The following is a 16,891-nucleotide window of genomic DNA, read 5'->3' on the forward strand; positions in this document are numbered from 1 at the left end:
TCTCTGTGTTAAAAATACCAATATTCTTTGTAACTGTGTTCTTTTTTATTACCTGTACCCTTTTGAAATAAAATTCTGAAATTATATGTTACCTCTGTTTGTGGTCCATTAGCGGTGAAGTCAGTAGAACTGTGGCCTTTTAAAGATGACAACTGTAATAATTTCCTTGGGAAAATAGCTTACAAATACTGTAGTCTAAAAGAGTAGTCACAATGACAGTTGTTACATATAAAATGTGCTGTATTGGTTCGGTGCATTTATTTCAGTGTGCAGTAACATTAAAAGAATCAGGTGGGTGCTTGTGTCTGCAATTTTAAGTATTTTGTAACTTTTCCCTTGCAATAAAAATGAGATACTCATATTAATTTTAGCTGTTCCCTTTCATTGCTTTAGTGCGTGTTAAAATTACATGGGTAACATTAAGTCAGGACTCCAAATGGTTTTCTTATATCTTAAACTATTACTTTTTTTTTAACCTGTCAGCCAGTAGTCCTTTCATTTGAGTTCAGCGGATATGTTTAGGGAACGTGTCAAGATCATAAGCCAGGCATTTCTGCTGCGGAGAGATTATGCAGTTGTGTGGCAGAAGCCAAGTGTAAGCTATTCAGACAGGGCAGAAGAGGGCGGGGTGAGGGGAACTGTATGACCGTCTGCCCAGGTATGTTGTTGTGTTATTGCCAGGCGCTGGCTGTGGAGGGGACCTTCAAAATTAGAGCATTCATGACAGCATGAAAAAGCCAAGAAAAAAATTAAGAATAGCAAGCTGAATCAAGTGGAACATCGGCAGCATAAGCCACATATAGCAACAATGAAATTGTGATAATTTATGGCACGTTCTTGCTAAAATTTCTGGATTCTGTCATTTGTGCTGCTGAAGTCAGATGATCTTGGGAACATTTGTATTTTATAAATCCAAGGCTTGGTTAGATGGTCTTGAAGAAATGGCGCCATGGTATAAACCTGTGCATTCCTGCTTTTAAGCAGTTTGACTTGATGGTTTTATTGTTTTAGTGTTGGACCGGATTGTATTTTTAAATCTGTTAGCCACCAGTGTGACCAGTAGGCCAAAAACAGGGTATAAATTGGTTTGTGGGTTAATTAAATAAGTACTATGCCTTTTATGTTCCTCCATGTTTTTTATCCCTTCCCTGTTTCCCTATCCCTCCCTCCTTTCTTGGTCCAAGACTGCGGTCATAGACCTAATTAAAAAAAAAATGAAAATTAAATAAGTACTAATCTTATAAAGTTGTATCTTAAGAGTGCCAATCAGATTCTTGAAAGTTGCAGTGCCCATTCAGGATGGATTCCCCCCCCCCCTGCACTCTGGATTTATGGTGCAGCAATAAAATTCTGATTTATAAGCCTGCTGAATCTTGATTTGGGTTGAGCAATCTGTAGCCAATTTACTTTCTGAGGTGGTAACGCCACACAAAAAAAGTTGTTTCCCACTGAGTGTGGAAAAGGGAATCGTGTTCATCATTTGATAGGTGGAGGCAGGGTTGTGACAGATAGCCTATGATCCAGAGATGTTCATTGACTAGAATCTTATCGGTCCCAGGAAGCCAAGATCTCGGGCGGCCAGTCCAGTATCTGAGTTTCAGTCAGATATTGATAGCCATAGAAACACCTGTAGAGAGCCGTGCGAGGGTAGACTTGTCAAGAGACAGGTCCTCAGGAGGCTGGTCAGACCAAGAGGCTGAGGCCAGGCAAATCTTTTGTTGGGCTGCTCTTCCTCGGGAGGTGGTAAGCTCTTCTTCCCTGGAGGTTTTTAAGAAGAGGTTAGATGGCCATCTGTCAGCAATGCTGATTCTATGACCTTAAGCAGATTATGAGAGGGAAGGGATCTTGGTCATCTTCTGGGCATGGAGTAGGGGTCACTGGGGGTCTGGGGGGGGAGGTAGTTGTGAGTTTCTTGCATTGTGCAGGGAGTTGGACTAGATGACCCTGGTGGTCCCTTCCAACTCTATGATTCTATGATTCCAGCCATTATTCCTGGGCTGGCAAATCGAGGCAAGATTCTTGCCATCCAATACAATGAGGGATATTGTAAGCTCAGTCAGGTGGATTCGGGCAAACCGCCCCTGGAGATCCCTGGAGCTTTCTTTTTCTGGCTGTCGCAGGTTCGCGGAAGGAAATTCCTGTGATTATAAACTACCTTTGGGCCGGGCTAGTAAGATTGTGCGGTGAAATCTGTTTGAAGTGGTTACTGCCTGCGCTCGTGGTAATTAAACAGCCACGTCTATAGCTACAATGGTGACTCTGTTTACGTGTCTTCAAGATTCACACAGGACTGAATCAAGGCTTCATTTGGAACATCCGCTGCCACTGTTCCTGCCACACGCCATGTCTTTTACTGCCGAGTCCTCAGTACCAAGTTTGCAGTCTTCCGCTGAGTTTCGATAAGCAAGCTTTGTAACATCTTTTCAGAATCTTATCCCATGTGTTCAGGCTCCTGAAATATTCATTTGTCCTGTAACCATTTTGATCAAGCTGTTTCCAAGCATCTGCCGAATACCTCTCCAAAAACATTTTTTGACGTCTCCCATCTGTGTTGCTCATAATGGGGGGTGTTTCTGAGATGCAGTGTCTCCTTACTCCGAGCCTTAAAAAGCACTGGAATATTTAACTTGGTCTCTTTTGTTCTGCAGCTTATCTGCTGCTGTCATGTTGTCTGTCCCTATTAAGGTTATTTTGTTCGTTTATCTGCCTGGCTGCCTTTTTTTTAATGCAACTTTCAGTCCCTGACACCTATGTAGGATTTATTTTTACACTCTTCGCCGCCATTCCCAAGATGCACAGTTTGTGAAAACAGATAAATTTATAAATTGGATACAGAAGGGCGTTTCTGAGCATTTCAGAAGCAGGATCCACATTTTCCTCGCGGAGTTTCTTTACAGTGCCTTCTAATCTACTTTCTTGGTTTTTAGCTGAAGACACACACACCTCCTCCTCACCCTGGTATCTAGTCTCTTGCGGTTACTTTCAATCACTTAATTAGTTCTGGCTGGAAGCCGTCATGTCCTAAATAAATAAAGAATTCAACATTCAGCTGCCAGTGAGCAATGAACTGCTGGGCTGGATGAACAGCCAGGTTGGCAGGCAACTTGAAGAATTACGGCCATCTTGTTGGTTAAGAGTGATCTTCATTCCATACTATTGCTCATTGCCATTTTTAAAAATTTAACTAGCTTCCAAAGGGCTCTAGGTGTTGATCAGGTTTGTCACACAGATCTCGGGGAAAAGTGCTTTTGACCGTGTCTTAAGGAGGAAGAAATCCAAAGCTATGTCTCAAATTAGATCAAACCTGCTCTCTCCATATAAAACGCTTAAGGCGGCTCACAGCAAATATATACTTTAATAAAGCATCAAGTTTAAATTTAACCAAATTAAAAATGGCAGCACAATAATATAATCTCATTAAGCAAAGAGCAGAATTTTTAAAAAATCATTTGCTTTGAAACATACTGTCCAATCAACTGCATTAAAACTAACGTTACCAGAGCCACAGAAATTAAAATAATAGATCAGGGAAGGAGGAGAGGACGTGTGTGAAATGCCTTGGGAAACAAAAAGGGTTTTACCTGGTGCCTAAAGCTCAGTATCAGGCATACTACTGTGCGGCAGGAATTTAAGAGTGGAGACACCACAACCATTAAGGCCCTGTCCTCTGGATACCACCCACCTCTCCTTTAATGGTGATGCCACACAGTGCAGGGCATCTGCAGAAGATCTCAGCTGATAATCTGGTTCATACATAAGTAGGCCGTCTTCCGAGTACCCTGCTCCCAGACTGTGTAGGGCTTTAAGAACCAGCATTTTCAGTTATGCCCAGAAACAAATTGGCAGGCAGTGTAGTTCTGCCAGACTTGACATGGTGTGTTCTATTTAACTTATGCTGGCCAGCAAACGTTGACATGTTCTGAACCAACATATGAAACTATAGGCAGTTCCATATGGCAGACCCACACACACCAGAACATAGAAGTCTAGCTTGGACTGGGTCAGAGCATGGATTTTTTTGCCCTCACATCATAGCTGACTTATGGCAACCCCCGTAGGGCTTGCAGGCAATAGATGTTCAGAGGTGGCTTGCCATTGCTTGCCTGCGTGTCACAACCCTGGTATTCCTTGGAGGTCTACCATCCAAATACTAGCCGGGGCAGACCCTGCTTAGCTTCTAAGATTTGACAAGATCAGGCTAGCCTGGGGCTATCCATGTCAGGGCCAGAGCACAGATAGCTGTGGCTAAATCTCATTTTTCATGAAAAGCTGGCATGTCACCCAAAGTTGATGAGAGGATCTATGTGCCACCAAGAACAGCTTAGCCTCTAACTGTACACAATGATGTAGTACCCTCGCCAGGTGACAAAGTATTCCTATGGAGTAATGCAGTCCATCCAGAACAAGTGGACTCCTTCATCTCTGACTGGCTGTTGCACAGATTTGTCTGAATTAAGTGTCAGTTTATTGGCCTTCATCCATTCTGCAAGTCCATGGTCTCATCTGCTTCTGATAACAAGGAGGAAGCCGTTTCATTCTATATAAGTATGTCACAGAAATTTTATTTAGATGTTAAGTAACATGGGGGGCAAGGTGAAATTCTTCACCTTAGCACAACAGTTGAGAAGGTATCCCCTAATCAACTAGGTAATCAACAATTATCGGTGCATCCAACACCTATTTTGGCCACACCTGCCCAGAACAGCCCTTGGATGATGGTATTAGAAGTTGTTGAGCGGGCCAAGAGAATTAACAGATTGCATTTCCAAGTTCTCTTCTCAATGAAATATATCTGTCAGAGCAACCAAAGAAGTTTCAATTTCAAAATCAGGCTGGAACCGGGATTTAAATGAACCTTAGCCAATCTGTTTCCTCTGAGTTTAAGACTGCGTGACAATCCCCTCACTTACCCCAGCTGAGGGTATTTGACAGTGGACAATACTTATTGTAGGCCAGGGGTCCCCAAACCTTTTGAGCCTGCAGGTACCTTTGGAATTCTGACACAGCATTGTGGGCACAGCTACAATATGGCTGCCACAAAATGGCTGCTGCAGGAGGCGGAGCCAGCCACAAAATGATTGTTGTAGCTTTACTTCAGTCACAGAGTGAAGATTCTTGTGTGCGGTGGCAGCTACTGCCAAAGCAACATTTTAAAAAATCTGCACAGCCAATCAGATCTCCAATAGCTATTCGGAACCCTTGCTGGGCAAAAAGCCTCTTCTGGCGCCACCTACTTCCTAAAAACACTTGATGGGTGCCAGAAAAAGTGTCAGCAGGCACCACGGCGCCCATAGGTACCACACTGGGAGCCCTTTGAGTCTAGGGTCAGCCGTTTCCCCCCTAACCGCTTCCCTCAAGGTACTCAGCGCTGCTTCCTCCTTCAGTGAAGCATTCACTGTTCCCTGCATTTCATGTTCTGTAAGCCTATAACGCCTCCGTATACTTTCACACCAGTGTATCACACTGAAGTATATGGCCTGTTTCTTAAATTAATTATTGGGTTCTGCAATTAAATTTTTTTCAATAGACAATAGTCACATTTTATTGGTGGAGTGCCTTCTCTGTTGTATCTCCCCCCCACCCCCCGGTGGCACTTAGGATGGCATCAATCGTCAAACTTTGAAAAGCAGTCATAATTCCTCATCATGGAGCCTGTTCTTCAGAAAACTGTTCAGTATGTTCTATATACATACTGGCTCCTGTTAATACTGGCCGCTCAGGAGTGTTACGAGCATAAGAAGAGCTCTGCTAGATCAGACCAGGGGTCCATCTAGGCCAGCATCTGGTCTCACACAGCAGTCATAACAGTTACCCCGGAAGGCCAACAAATGGCATGGAGGCCAAGGCCCTCCCTTGATGTTGCCTCCTAGCACTGGGTTTCAGAGGTTTACTGCCTCTGTATATGAAGGTTCCCTTTATTCACCATAGCTAGTAGCCATTGTTGGACCTCTCCTCCATATATCTTCTATCCCCCTTTTAAAGCCATCTATGCTTTTGGCCGTCACTGCATCCACTGACTTCTATGAGTACATTTTTTGCCCTCTGAATAAACAAAAGGCAGCAGGTAATTTGACTATTCTTCTTTTCTGCCTTCATGATTTCTGTGTTGCTGCCCTCAATTTGAGTGGGTGGGGGGGAGGGTGACGTCCGGTGCCACTTGGCTAATCCTATTTCTCAAGAACCTGTTAATTTGTGCTGTTTCAAACAGGAGCAACTCCATCAACGACTAATCCAATTACCCAAGAGATGGGTTTATCATGCCTTTTGCGTTTATCTATATACCTGCAATTCTCGCAGAAAATGATGTTTTCCTGAAGTTGCTACGCCTCTGTCTTCTGTGTCTGCTTGTGTTTAAAACTCCATTTAAAAATGGCTCGTTTATAAGAATTATGTGAAATAGCTGAAATTTGGGTGTGCATTGATAGGTAGCCATTGTACTGCACCAGAGCCAAATGCCTCTGTAAACAGGAGGGTATAAGCACTCTGTGAAGGAGCAGAAGAAGAAGAGTTGGTTTTTATATGCCGACTTTCTCTACCACTTGACGGAGAATCAAACCAGCTTACAATCTCCTCCCCCCCCCCCACAACAGACACCCTGTGAGGTAGGTGGGGCTGAGCTCTTAATAGAATTGTGACTAGCCCAAGGTCACCCAGCTGGCTTCGTGTGTAGGAGCAGGGAAACAAGTCCAGTTCACCACATTAGCATCCGCCGCTCATGTGGAGGAGTGGGGAATCAACACTGATGCTCCAGATCAGACTCCACCCCTCCAAACCACCGCTCTTAACCACTACACCACGCTGGCTCAGGAAGCACCACAGGCCCAGTTGTAGCCTATAGCTAGACTTGAACAGAACCAGGAGGGTATAGTGGTTAGGGTCTCAGACTAAGATCTGGGAGTCCCACGTTCAAATCCCCACTCGGCCATGGAAGGTTGCTGGCTGACTTTGGGTCAGTCACACACTCTCTGTTGCCCAACCTACCTCACAGGGTTGGTGTGAGGGCAAAATGGAAGAGAAGAGAATGATGTGAGCCACTTTAGGTCCCCGTTGGGGAGAAAGGCAGGGCATAAATGAAGAAAAGAAATTGAACGTAAAAGCAGCCATGCTGGATTAGACCAATAGACCATGTAGTCCAGTATCCTGTTTCACACAGTGGCCAACCTGATGCTTCTGGAAGGCCTAGAAGCAGGGCCTGGAGGCCAAAGCTTCTCTCCCCTGCCCCCGTTGTCACCTGCACTGACATTCAATGTATTACTGCCTCTGAACACAATGTTTCCATTTCATCCTTGTGGCCAATAGCCACTGATGGGACCTATCCTCCATGAATATTTCAAATCCCCTTGGATGGTTCCATTTCATCCTTGTGGACAATAGCCATTGATGGGACCTATCCTCCATGAATATTTCAAATCCCCTTGGATGGTTCCATTTCATCATTGTGGCCAATAGCCACTGATGGGACCTATCCTCTGAATATGTCAAATCTCCTTGGATGGTTCCATTTCGTCGTTGTGGCCAATAGCCACTGATGGAACCTATCCTCCATGAATATGTTAAATCCCCTTGGATGGTTCCATTTCGTCCTTGTGGCCAATAGCCGCTGATGGGACCTATCCATGAATATGTCAAGTTCCCTTGGATGGATCCATTTAGTTATTGTGGCTGACAGCCATTGATGGGACCTATCCTCCATGAATATGTCAAATCCCCATTTAAGGTAAAGGTAGTCTCCTGTGCAAACAGCGGGCCATTACTGACCCATGGGGTGTTGTCACATCACGCCTTTTAATGCCAACTAAACTGGTGGCCATCGCTCCTGTGGCAGTGAATTCTATTAGCCAATTACTCTTTGATTAAAGGAATGCTCCCTTTTGTGTGTCCCGAATCTGTTGCCCTTCCGCTTCATTAGGTGCACATGTGTTCTAGGATGGGTCAGAGAGCGAACTGGTTCATAATAATGAACACAATCACAAAATGTCTGCCACAGGAGGCGGAGCCAGTCACAAAATCTCAGGGAGTGAGGTTATCTATAACTCTAACAGTACCTCTTCAACATTCCAGGGAGAAGCCCTGTTTAACAGGATGCCTTTTAATCTGCACAGCCAATCAGAAGCCCTTTTGTGCTGCTTTTCTTCCTGTTTAGCTGAATGTGTGTTTATATGCATTTAGCGCTACTTCCTGTATCTTGTGATTTGAGCCGGTTTCAATTCTTGCAGGTGGTTCCTTTATTTATTTTCTAAACTTAAAGCCGTGAAGGGGTATAACAATACAGTGGGTGAATAATTTAACGTGTTTCGTAGTGCCTTTTATGCGGTCACCCCTCCGATGACTTCAGGCCTTTGTTTGGATTATGCGTGCCGTTTCCGACGGTCAGAGGTCGTCGCCTCGCACTCCCCCTGCGTTTTCAAATTCGAGATAAAACAGGTCCCTGAAAACACGGGCAAAACACAGCGAAACACAGGGGGAGAGCGAGGTGACCTCTGACGGTGTGAAACGGCATGCATAATCAAAACAATTACCCAAAGTCATTGGAGGAGTTACCACGAGGGAATCCGCCATGCATAAAAGGCCAAAGCGTACTGTCTCTAATTTTGGTTTGCTACATGCTTCCCTAAAAATGTTGCTCGTCCGCTACTGCTTTAGAAGCTTGGCACTGAAGGTGATATTCCACCGGACCAGTCAGTCCAGGTGACCTTAATGTGTCTTCACGTGGTCTTGGACTTCTTGTCCACGGAAGGTGGCGGAATTGTGGGATTTCACCAGGTTTGAGGGGAGCTGCTTGGAGCAGAGTTTTTGTAGTCAACTAATCAGCTTTTCCTTGTTGAACCAATTAGAATTAAATCCCACAAGCCTTTCTTTCCCCCCCTTGGCACAGCTTTTGAAAGGCTTTGAAACCTGGTGGTATGATGGTTAGAAATAAAGAAGTGGTCTCAAATCAATGTTTCATGGTAAGCTGTTAATGAAAATGTTTCAACAGAAGCTATTTTTATAATAAATATGCTACACGCGGTCCAGCGGCCAGGCTCTTTGTTCTTGTTTCCATTCTGCTCAAAGCATCTTTCGTGCAATTCTGGCAGAGTCGCCCAGCGAAGGTTGCATTTATGTTTGAACTTGATTGGTTTTTCTGCCTCGCATTTAGAATCAGCACATCCCTGCGTTTCTGTGCACGAGAAGGGAAGTGATTTGGGTAAGGATTTAGCTCCTCCTGTTTGAATTCACACAGGTTGTTGAATGCAAAGTCCAAGATTTAGAACCATAGAAGCATAGAGTTGGAAGGGACCTCCAGGGACATAAAGTCCAACCCCCTGCACAATGCAGGAAATTCACAACCACCTCCCCCCCCGCACCCCCAGTGATCCCTGCTCCATGCCCATAAGATTGCCCCTTCTCTGCATAGATTTCAAGGTGAATCTTGCTATATCAATCGTGCTATATCATGGCACTATGCCATCTGTTATGCTAGGAAAAGTTGAAAGCAAAAGGAAAAGATGAAGACTCACCTTGAGATGGATTGACTCTATAAAGGAAGCCACAGCCCTCAGTTTGCAAGGTCTGAGCAAGGGTGTTAATGATAGGATGCTTTGCAGGACACTGATTCATAGGGTCGCCATGAGCCGGAAGCGACTTGACGGCACTTGACACACACATACGTGCCATCTGTTCACATGGATGTTTTAAGTCATGGTGCTAAACCATCTGTTCCCTGGAGAGGCACATCTGTCTAGGAGGCGATGGATTGGACCCAGATTAAATTGAAAATTTTCACTGATATCCCCTTCCCCCTGCAGACACACACACACACACCATGTCATTCTTCAGGGTCCCCTATCCCCACAAGCAGCCTTTTCATGGAGATCTGTGGGCTTTGGGGGGAGGGGAGGCAGAAACGTTTTCTATTTGGTTGGGGTCCAACTCAAAGCAAGTGGCTGTGCGGAGTGAAAGAGTTTCATAAAGAGAGCTGCCTGAAGACAATGGAAGATCACTGTGCTCATTTCAGTAATTTGTTACCTTTTCGAGTCTCTTTCCTTTTGAATTTTAGAATAACAAAACATATGAACACAGTAATTATCTGAGTAATTAACTGATAATCTCAGGATAAATGCGCAGAATGAGAACAAACCCGGATGAATCGTGCACCCATCTACCAACCATTCTTGAGGAGTTATTTAATTTGGGGGCTGGGGACACTATCCTGTTCACAAAATAGGTGTTTTCTGTAGGTCTCAGAAGAGCCCCATGGCATAGAGTGGTAAGCTGCAATACTGCAGTCAAAACCTCTGCTCACGACCTGAGTTCGATCCTTACGGAAGTTGGTTTCTGGTAGCCGGCTCAAGGCTGACTCAGCCTTCCATCCTTCCGAGGTCGGTTAGGGTTAGAGGCCGGCGAAACAAGATGGCATGTAGGTTGCCGTAACCATGCAAGCGAGTACTGTGCACCTCATCCGTCTGCTCTGAGAGCCAGTGTGGTGGTGTGGTTAACAGCAGCGGCTTGGAGCGGTGGACTCAGAACTGGAGAACCGGGTTTGATTCCCCTCCTCCACACGAGCGGCGGAGGTTAATCTGGTGAACCGGGTTGGTTTCCTCACTCCTACACAAGAAGCCAGCTGGGTGACCTTGGGCTAGTCACAGCTCTCTTAGAGCTCTCTCAGCCCCACCTACCCCACAGGGTGTCTGTTGTGGGGAGGGGGAGGGAAGGTTGATTGTAAGCCTGTTTGAGTCTCCCTTAAGTGGTAGAGAAAGTCGGCATATAAAAACCAACTCCTCCTCCTCCTCCTTCTTTGTCTTTGTTGTACAGGCAGAGCTCTGTTTTTGAGTCGAGAGTGCCATACTCTCACCTACTTTTGCAAAAGTTCTCCATGAGTCACAGGGCTGCGAACGTAACTTTCCCCGACAAGACCGGCCCTGCTTGCACAGAACTCTGCTTGTACAACTTCTCTTCAAAGTTGTCTTTCATCATCAAGGTTTCAGAGGACTGTGTTCGCCCCTAAATAGCTCTGTGCTTTTTGCCCGGAACTGCCTCCCAGAAAGGTTGCAAGCTGCCATCTCTCTCTTCTTCTCAAGTGTTCTTCTTCCACAGAACCTTTGGCTTAACCTTTTGGTCAGCAACCTCGGCTGAAATAAAAAATCTAAGTAAGGCTATCCTTTCTTCTCTCCTTTTCCATCTCTCTGTTGCTGTCACTGTGTGAAGCCTTTTTGGGGCTGGATTTTAAAGTTTGGGCGATGGATTAGACTAGCTTAATATTTCTAAGGCTACCCCTCCCCTATGGTGTCAGACATTTTCAGGTTGCCTGTTTGCTGATATGTGACTGTGAAATTTTTTGGGCTGTTACTCGCAACAGATCCCTCCTCTACCCCCTTTGTATGTTACAAAATAACTGTGAGTATTGCAAATGCTTTGGGACAGTGCCCTCTTTGATTACTCCATGGGGGGTGCTGCATGACCTATGACTATACACGTTACAGGGCTTGGTGCGCAAGTGACATCCCTTTCCATGAGGTTTTAGAGCTATGTTTGTTTGTTTAAAACGTTCATTAGCCTCCTGTCCACCTTATGGAACTCAGGGCAGCTTAAAGCTAAAGGTAGTCCCCTATGCAAGCCCCCAGGTCATTTGCTCATGCCTGAAAGATAAGACTCAGATGACACTGAGATTCTTTGTTCATTTTTATCATAGAGTTGGAAGGGGCCATACAGGCCATCTAGTCCAACCTCCTGTTCAACACAGGATCAGTCTAGAGCATCCCTGACAAGTGCTTGTCCAGCCTCTGCTTAAAGGCTGCCAGTGAGGGGGGAGCTCACCACCTCCCTAGGTAGCCGGTTCCACTGTCGAACAACTCTTACTGTAAATACTTTCTCCTAATATCCAGCAGGTACCTCTCCACCTGCAGTTTAAACCCATTATTGCGAGTCCTATCCTCTGCTGCCAAGAGGAACAGCTCCCTGTCCTCCTCTAAGTGACAGCCCTTCAAATACTTAAAGAGAGCGATCATGTCTCCCCTCAACCTCCTCTTCTCCAGACTAAACATTCCAGGCTCCCTCAGCCTTTCCTCATAGGTCTCCAGGCCTCTGATCATCCTCGTTGTTCTCCTCTGCACCCGCTCCATTCTGTCCACATCCTTTTTGAAGTGGGGCCCCCAGAACTGCACACAATACTCCAGGTGTGGCCTGACCAATGCTGTGTACAGTGGAACTATGACATCTTGCGATTTGGAATGTTACGCCTCTGTTGATGCACCCCAAGATTGCATTAGCTTTTTTTGTCGCTGCATCACACTGGCTGCTCATATTTAACTTACGGTCCACCCGCACCCCAAGATCTTGTTCACACACACTGCTACCCAGAAGTGTATCCCCCATCCAGTCTGCATGTCCCTCATTTTTGTTACCCAGATGTAGAACTCAGCACTTATGAGAGGGTTGATCAGGCATCTTCAGAGATCTTTGGATTGTGAATTAGCAGTTTTGGATCCTCTGCGTGTCAGGGAAACAGATTGAGGGGGCACGAAGACTTAAACCTCCCCCCCCCCCGCCGCAGATCCTCAGTTGTTTCTCTACAAGAGCCTTCTGCCAAAATTCAGAATATCAGCTTCTTGCTCTGTCAAGCGCCATGTACATCTGTAGTCCTTGATAACATTTTTAAAAATGTATTTAGTGTCAGATTTCCAAGTGTTAATGTTAACATTAAATTAAGTGAAAAAGTACAAATGCTTGCCAATGAAGATTTTTTAAAGAAATCTACTGTTTGTATGCTAATTTGCCCTCTCAGCACCAGATGTCCAAATGCAAAGCAATTCCATATATATATATGTATATGTATATATTTTACAGATGGCAGGTGACCTTTAAAGATAAAAAGCTGAAAATAATAAAAGAAACCTACTGTATCATAATTTTTAGACTCAGTGTTGTTTTTTTAATCCTCTGAGCCAGAGGTAATCTGACGTACAAGTCCGTCTTCAGGGAAGGTGAATTTTATTTCCGGAGTTATAAGCGTAACGAGCAATTCTCTCTCTCTCCCCCACCCTTCTTCTTTTTGTCTTTTAGTTCGGTCGGGTTAGCGAAAGCCGCCCTAGAAGCAATTAACGGATTCAACCTCTTTGGCAATCAGGTAGTAAAAATATTTAAGTATTTGTTCATTCTCCATTTTTAATTAACTGCTTGTTCTTGAGAAAATTGCTTTCATTGTAGATCAAAGAAGGCCTAATATCCATATGATAAAGCCTGTTCCATCTTCCTTTCTTTCTTTCTTTCTTTCTTTCTTTCTTTCTTTCTTTCTTTCTTTCTTTCTTTCTTTCTTTCTTTCTTTCTTTCTTTCTTTCTTTCTTTCTTTCTTTCTTTCTTTCTTTCTCTGAAAGAATAGCAAATTAGTTCTTGCTCCTTTGGGTACAGGATTCAGATTCCATCAAGATCAACTTTTTCCTTGTTTTATTTGGCATAATTTTTCCTTCCAGTCATCAAGTTTGCTCTTGTTTTAAAAGTGAAATGTCTAGAGTTTTCCTGTGTTTTCCTTCCATTCCTTTGACTGGCATTAAACAGTTCCAGTTGCTTACATCAACAGCTTCCTGACTTTTTTCTGGTTTTTTTGTCTCTGGCTTGCATCATACCTTTATCGGATGTGTTGTTTTATGGATTTTGTTATGGTTTCTGTAGGGTTGCCGACTGCAGAGTCACAGAATTACAGTGCTACAAGGAACCTGAATGTCACCAAGTGAAACTCCTTGGAATAAGCCACAGTCTCATAACCTGGTTGCCAGCTCAGGAATTCCTAGAGATGTAGGGGTGGAGCCTAGGAAAGGTGGAGTTTGGGGAGGGGAGGGACCTCAGCAGGGTATAATACCATTGTTGTTTTATGGATTTTGTTATGGTTTCTGTAGGGTTGCCAACCTCCAGGTGGAGCCTGGTGATCTCCAGGAATTACAACTGATCTCCAGATGGCAGAGATCAGTTCCCCTGGAGAAAATGGCTGCATTGGACGGTGAACTCTATGGTATTATACCCTGCTGAAGGTTAAGGGGAGACATGGTAGAGGTCTATAAAATTATGCATGGTATGGAGTGGACAGGGAGAAGATTTTCTCCCTCTCTCATAATACCAGAACACGGGATCATCTGCTGAAGCTGGAGGGTGAGAGATTCAAAACAGATAAAAGGAAGTATTTCTTCACACAACGCATAGTTAAATTGTGGAACTCCCTGCCCCAGGATGTGACGATGGCTGCCAACTTGGAGGGATTGAAGAGGGGAGTGGACATGTTCAAGGAGAGGGGTATTCATGGCTAATGGATACCAGTCATGATGCATACCTATCCTCTCCAGGATCAGAGGAGCATGCCTATTATGTTAGGTGCGGTGGAACGCAGGCATGATGCTGCTGCAGTCATCTTGCTTGTGGGCTTCCTAGAGGCACCTGGTTGGCCACTGTGTGAACAGACTGCTGGACTTGATGGACCTTGGTCTGATCCAGCATAACCTTTCTTATGTTCTTATCATAGCCACTGCTGACTCTTTACCACCCGTCTTAATTGTGAGTTGGCTGGAGGCAAGCATCATAAAATACCCAGGGCGTGTGATTAGATTTCCCCCACCCCCGCTTGCTGCTCTCTATTCCATATTTCCACAATATTCTGTGTGTGTCACCGAGAAGGGCTGAAAGTAGAATCCCTCCCCCATCATATCAGTCAGTTCTCTTCCCTTGAAAAATCACCCCAAAGTCACTTGCTTCTCTTACCCAAATGTTGCTACTAAAAAGCAATGGCGTTGACAATGTGTTATCCTCGTTGAGTTTTTGTGTGAAATCATCCCCAGCTTTATTAAAAGCACAAGCATAGAAAGCCAGATGCTGTGGGAAGACAGTCCAGACGGTTAAACGAAACATGAAGCAAGGCATAAGTTGCATTCTGTAAGAACTCGGTCCTTTAAAAGATTCAAAATGGCAGATGCTGCTTTTTTGTGGAAATACTGTTTTCACCCTTGAGACTGATAGCCCCACGGCAGGCGCAGCAGTAGAATATCTGAAAGCTCGGTGTGATATTGGTAGGAGTGCAATAGAACTTGAGAGTGAGAATAGGCTGATAAAAGGAGGGCTGAGACCAGAGACCAAAGGGCTGAGCAAGTCATAAGAACATAAGAAAGCCCTGCTGGATCAGACCAAGGCCCATCAAGTCCAGCAGTCTGCTCACACAGGGGCCAACAAGGTGCCTCTAGGAAGCCCCCAAACAAGACAAGAGCACCAGCACCATCCTGCCTGTGTTCCACAGCACCTAATATATTCGGCATGCTCCTCTGATCCTGGAGAGAATAGGAGAATCATGACTAGTATCCATTTTTACTAGTAGCCATGAATACCCCTCTCCTCCATGAACATGTCCACTCCCTTCTTCAAGACTTCCAAGTTGGCAGCCATCACCACATCCTGGGGCAGGGAGTTCCACAATGTAACTATGTGTTTGTGTGAAAAAATACTTCCTTTTATCTGTTTTGAATCTCTCACCCTCCAGCTTCAGCAGATGACCCGGCGTTCTAGTATTATGGGAGACGGAGAAGTTATTGAGGATTATTGGAGAGAGAAGCATCTTATGGGTGTTTATATGGGCGTTGAGAGCCAGTGTGGTCTAGCGGTTAAGAGCGGTGGACTCTAATCTGGAGAACCGGGTTTGATTCCCCACTCCTCCAAGTTAGCAATTAGGCAAGTGAATAGAGAATTTGAGAAGATTACTAAAAACATCAAGACCAGCAATAAGCATTTCTTTAAATATAACAGAAAATCAGCCAAGCAGCAGTTGGTTCATTGGAATGCAAAGGACTAAAACATGGCGGCCAAATATAAGCCCACGGGCCGGATCCGCCCCCTTGAGAGCTCTTATCCGGCCTGCTGAGGCAGCTACCCCCCACTCTCAGTCTGGGCTAGCGAGGCATGGCCCAGCCTAACGAAGTGATACTTATGTCATATCCGGTTCTCGTAACAATTGAGCTCGACACCTCTGGACTAAAATAATTGCTAAAGGGAGATGGCAGAGATACAAAATGACTTCTTTGCATCTATGTTCACCGTGAAAAGTGTGGGGTACATACCCACACCAGAACTACTCAAGATGGGAGTCTAAAGAACTGGGTCGAGTTGAGGTGATGAGAGACGTAGTTCTAGGACTATTGGGCAAATTAAAAACCAGTTAGTCTATGGTTCCCAGAGTTGTATACCAGAGGATTCTTAAGAAACTCAGATGTGAAATTGTTGCTCTACTAACAAGTGCATGTAAATTGTTGTTAAAATCAACTGCTGTTCCAGAGGACTGGAGAGTAACAAAGGTTACTCCAATTTTTTTAAAAAGGGTCCACTGGGGAACCAGGGAATTACAAGCTGATACTGGATCCCTTACTACGCATGCAGGAGTTTCATAATTCCTTTGTTGGGGGCGGGGAAGAAACTCATTAAATTCAGACATTTCCCCCAGAATCCATTGGACCATGCCTAATGTAGAAGGTGTTGGCAGCCGCTCCTATTCAGCTGTTTTATTTCACCTGCAACATTTAGGATTACATTCCTGATTCTGTCATTATGTATTGTACACACTGGAGTGCGCTGGACGAAAAAGCAACTGTCCTGTTGACAACTTGGGAAATGCATTAAGGATATTAACATAGATGCAGTTTTCATCTGTGCTTATTTGTACAACCGCCTAATCCTATCATCTGCTACCCTGTCCATTAAGTTACGAAACTTCCTCCCTTAGGAGGAACAACTGTCACCATCTCTGCAGACCTTCTGGTGTATATGAAAAAAAATCTGGGTTTGTTGTTGTTGTTTAGTTTTAAATATTTTAATGATGGTTTAATTTATTTTACTGATGATTGTGTTTTCCTGTGTTCACCGTTAGCCACCTTGTAGAAATGTGAAG

General features: G+C 44.6%; 1 protein-coding gene across 2 annotated transcripts in view; it reads left to right on the forward strand.

Moving 5' to 3' along the window:
- Positions 1–16,891, forward strand: part of PHKB (phosphorylase kinase regulatory subunit beta) — a 152,886-nt gene that overhangs the window by 52,265 nt on the left and 83,730 nt on the right. For both annotated transcript variants that reach the window (XM_056862527.1, XM_056862526.1), the window contains exon 8: positions 13,042–13,105. In XM_056862527.1, the coding sequence (XP_056718505.1) occupies positions 13,042–13,105 (64 nt within the window). The remainder of the gene's footprint in view (positions 1–13,041; positions 13,106–16,891) is intronic.

This window comes from Euleptes europaea, chromosome 17 (assembly GCF_029931775.1).
Source record: "Euleptes europaea isolate rEulEur1 chromosome 17, rEulEur1.hap1, whole genome shotgun sequence".
NCBI lineage: Eukaryota > Metazoa > Chordata > Lepidosauria > Squamata > Sphaerodactylidae > Euleptes > Euleptes europaea.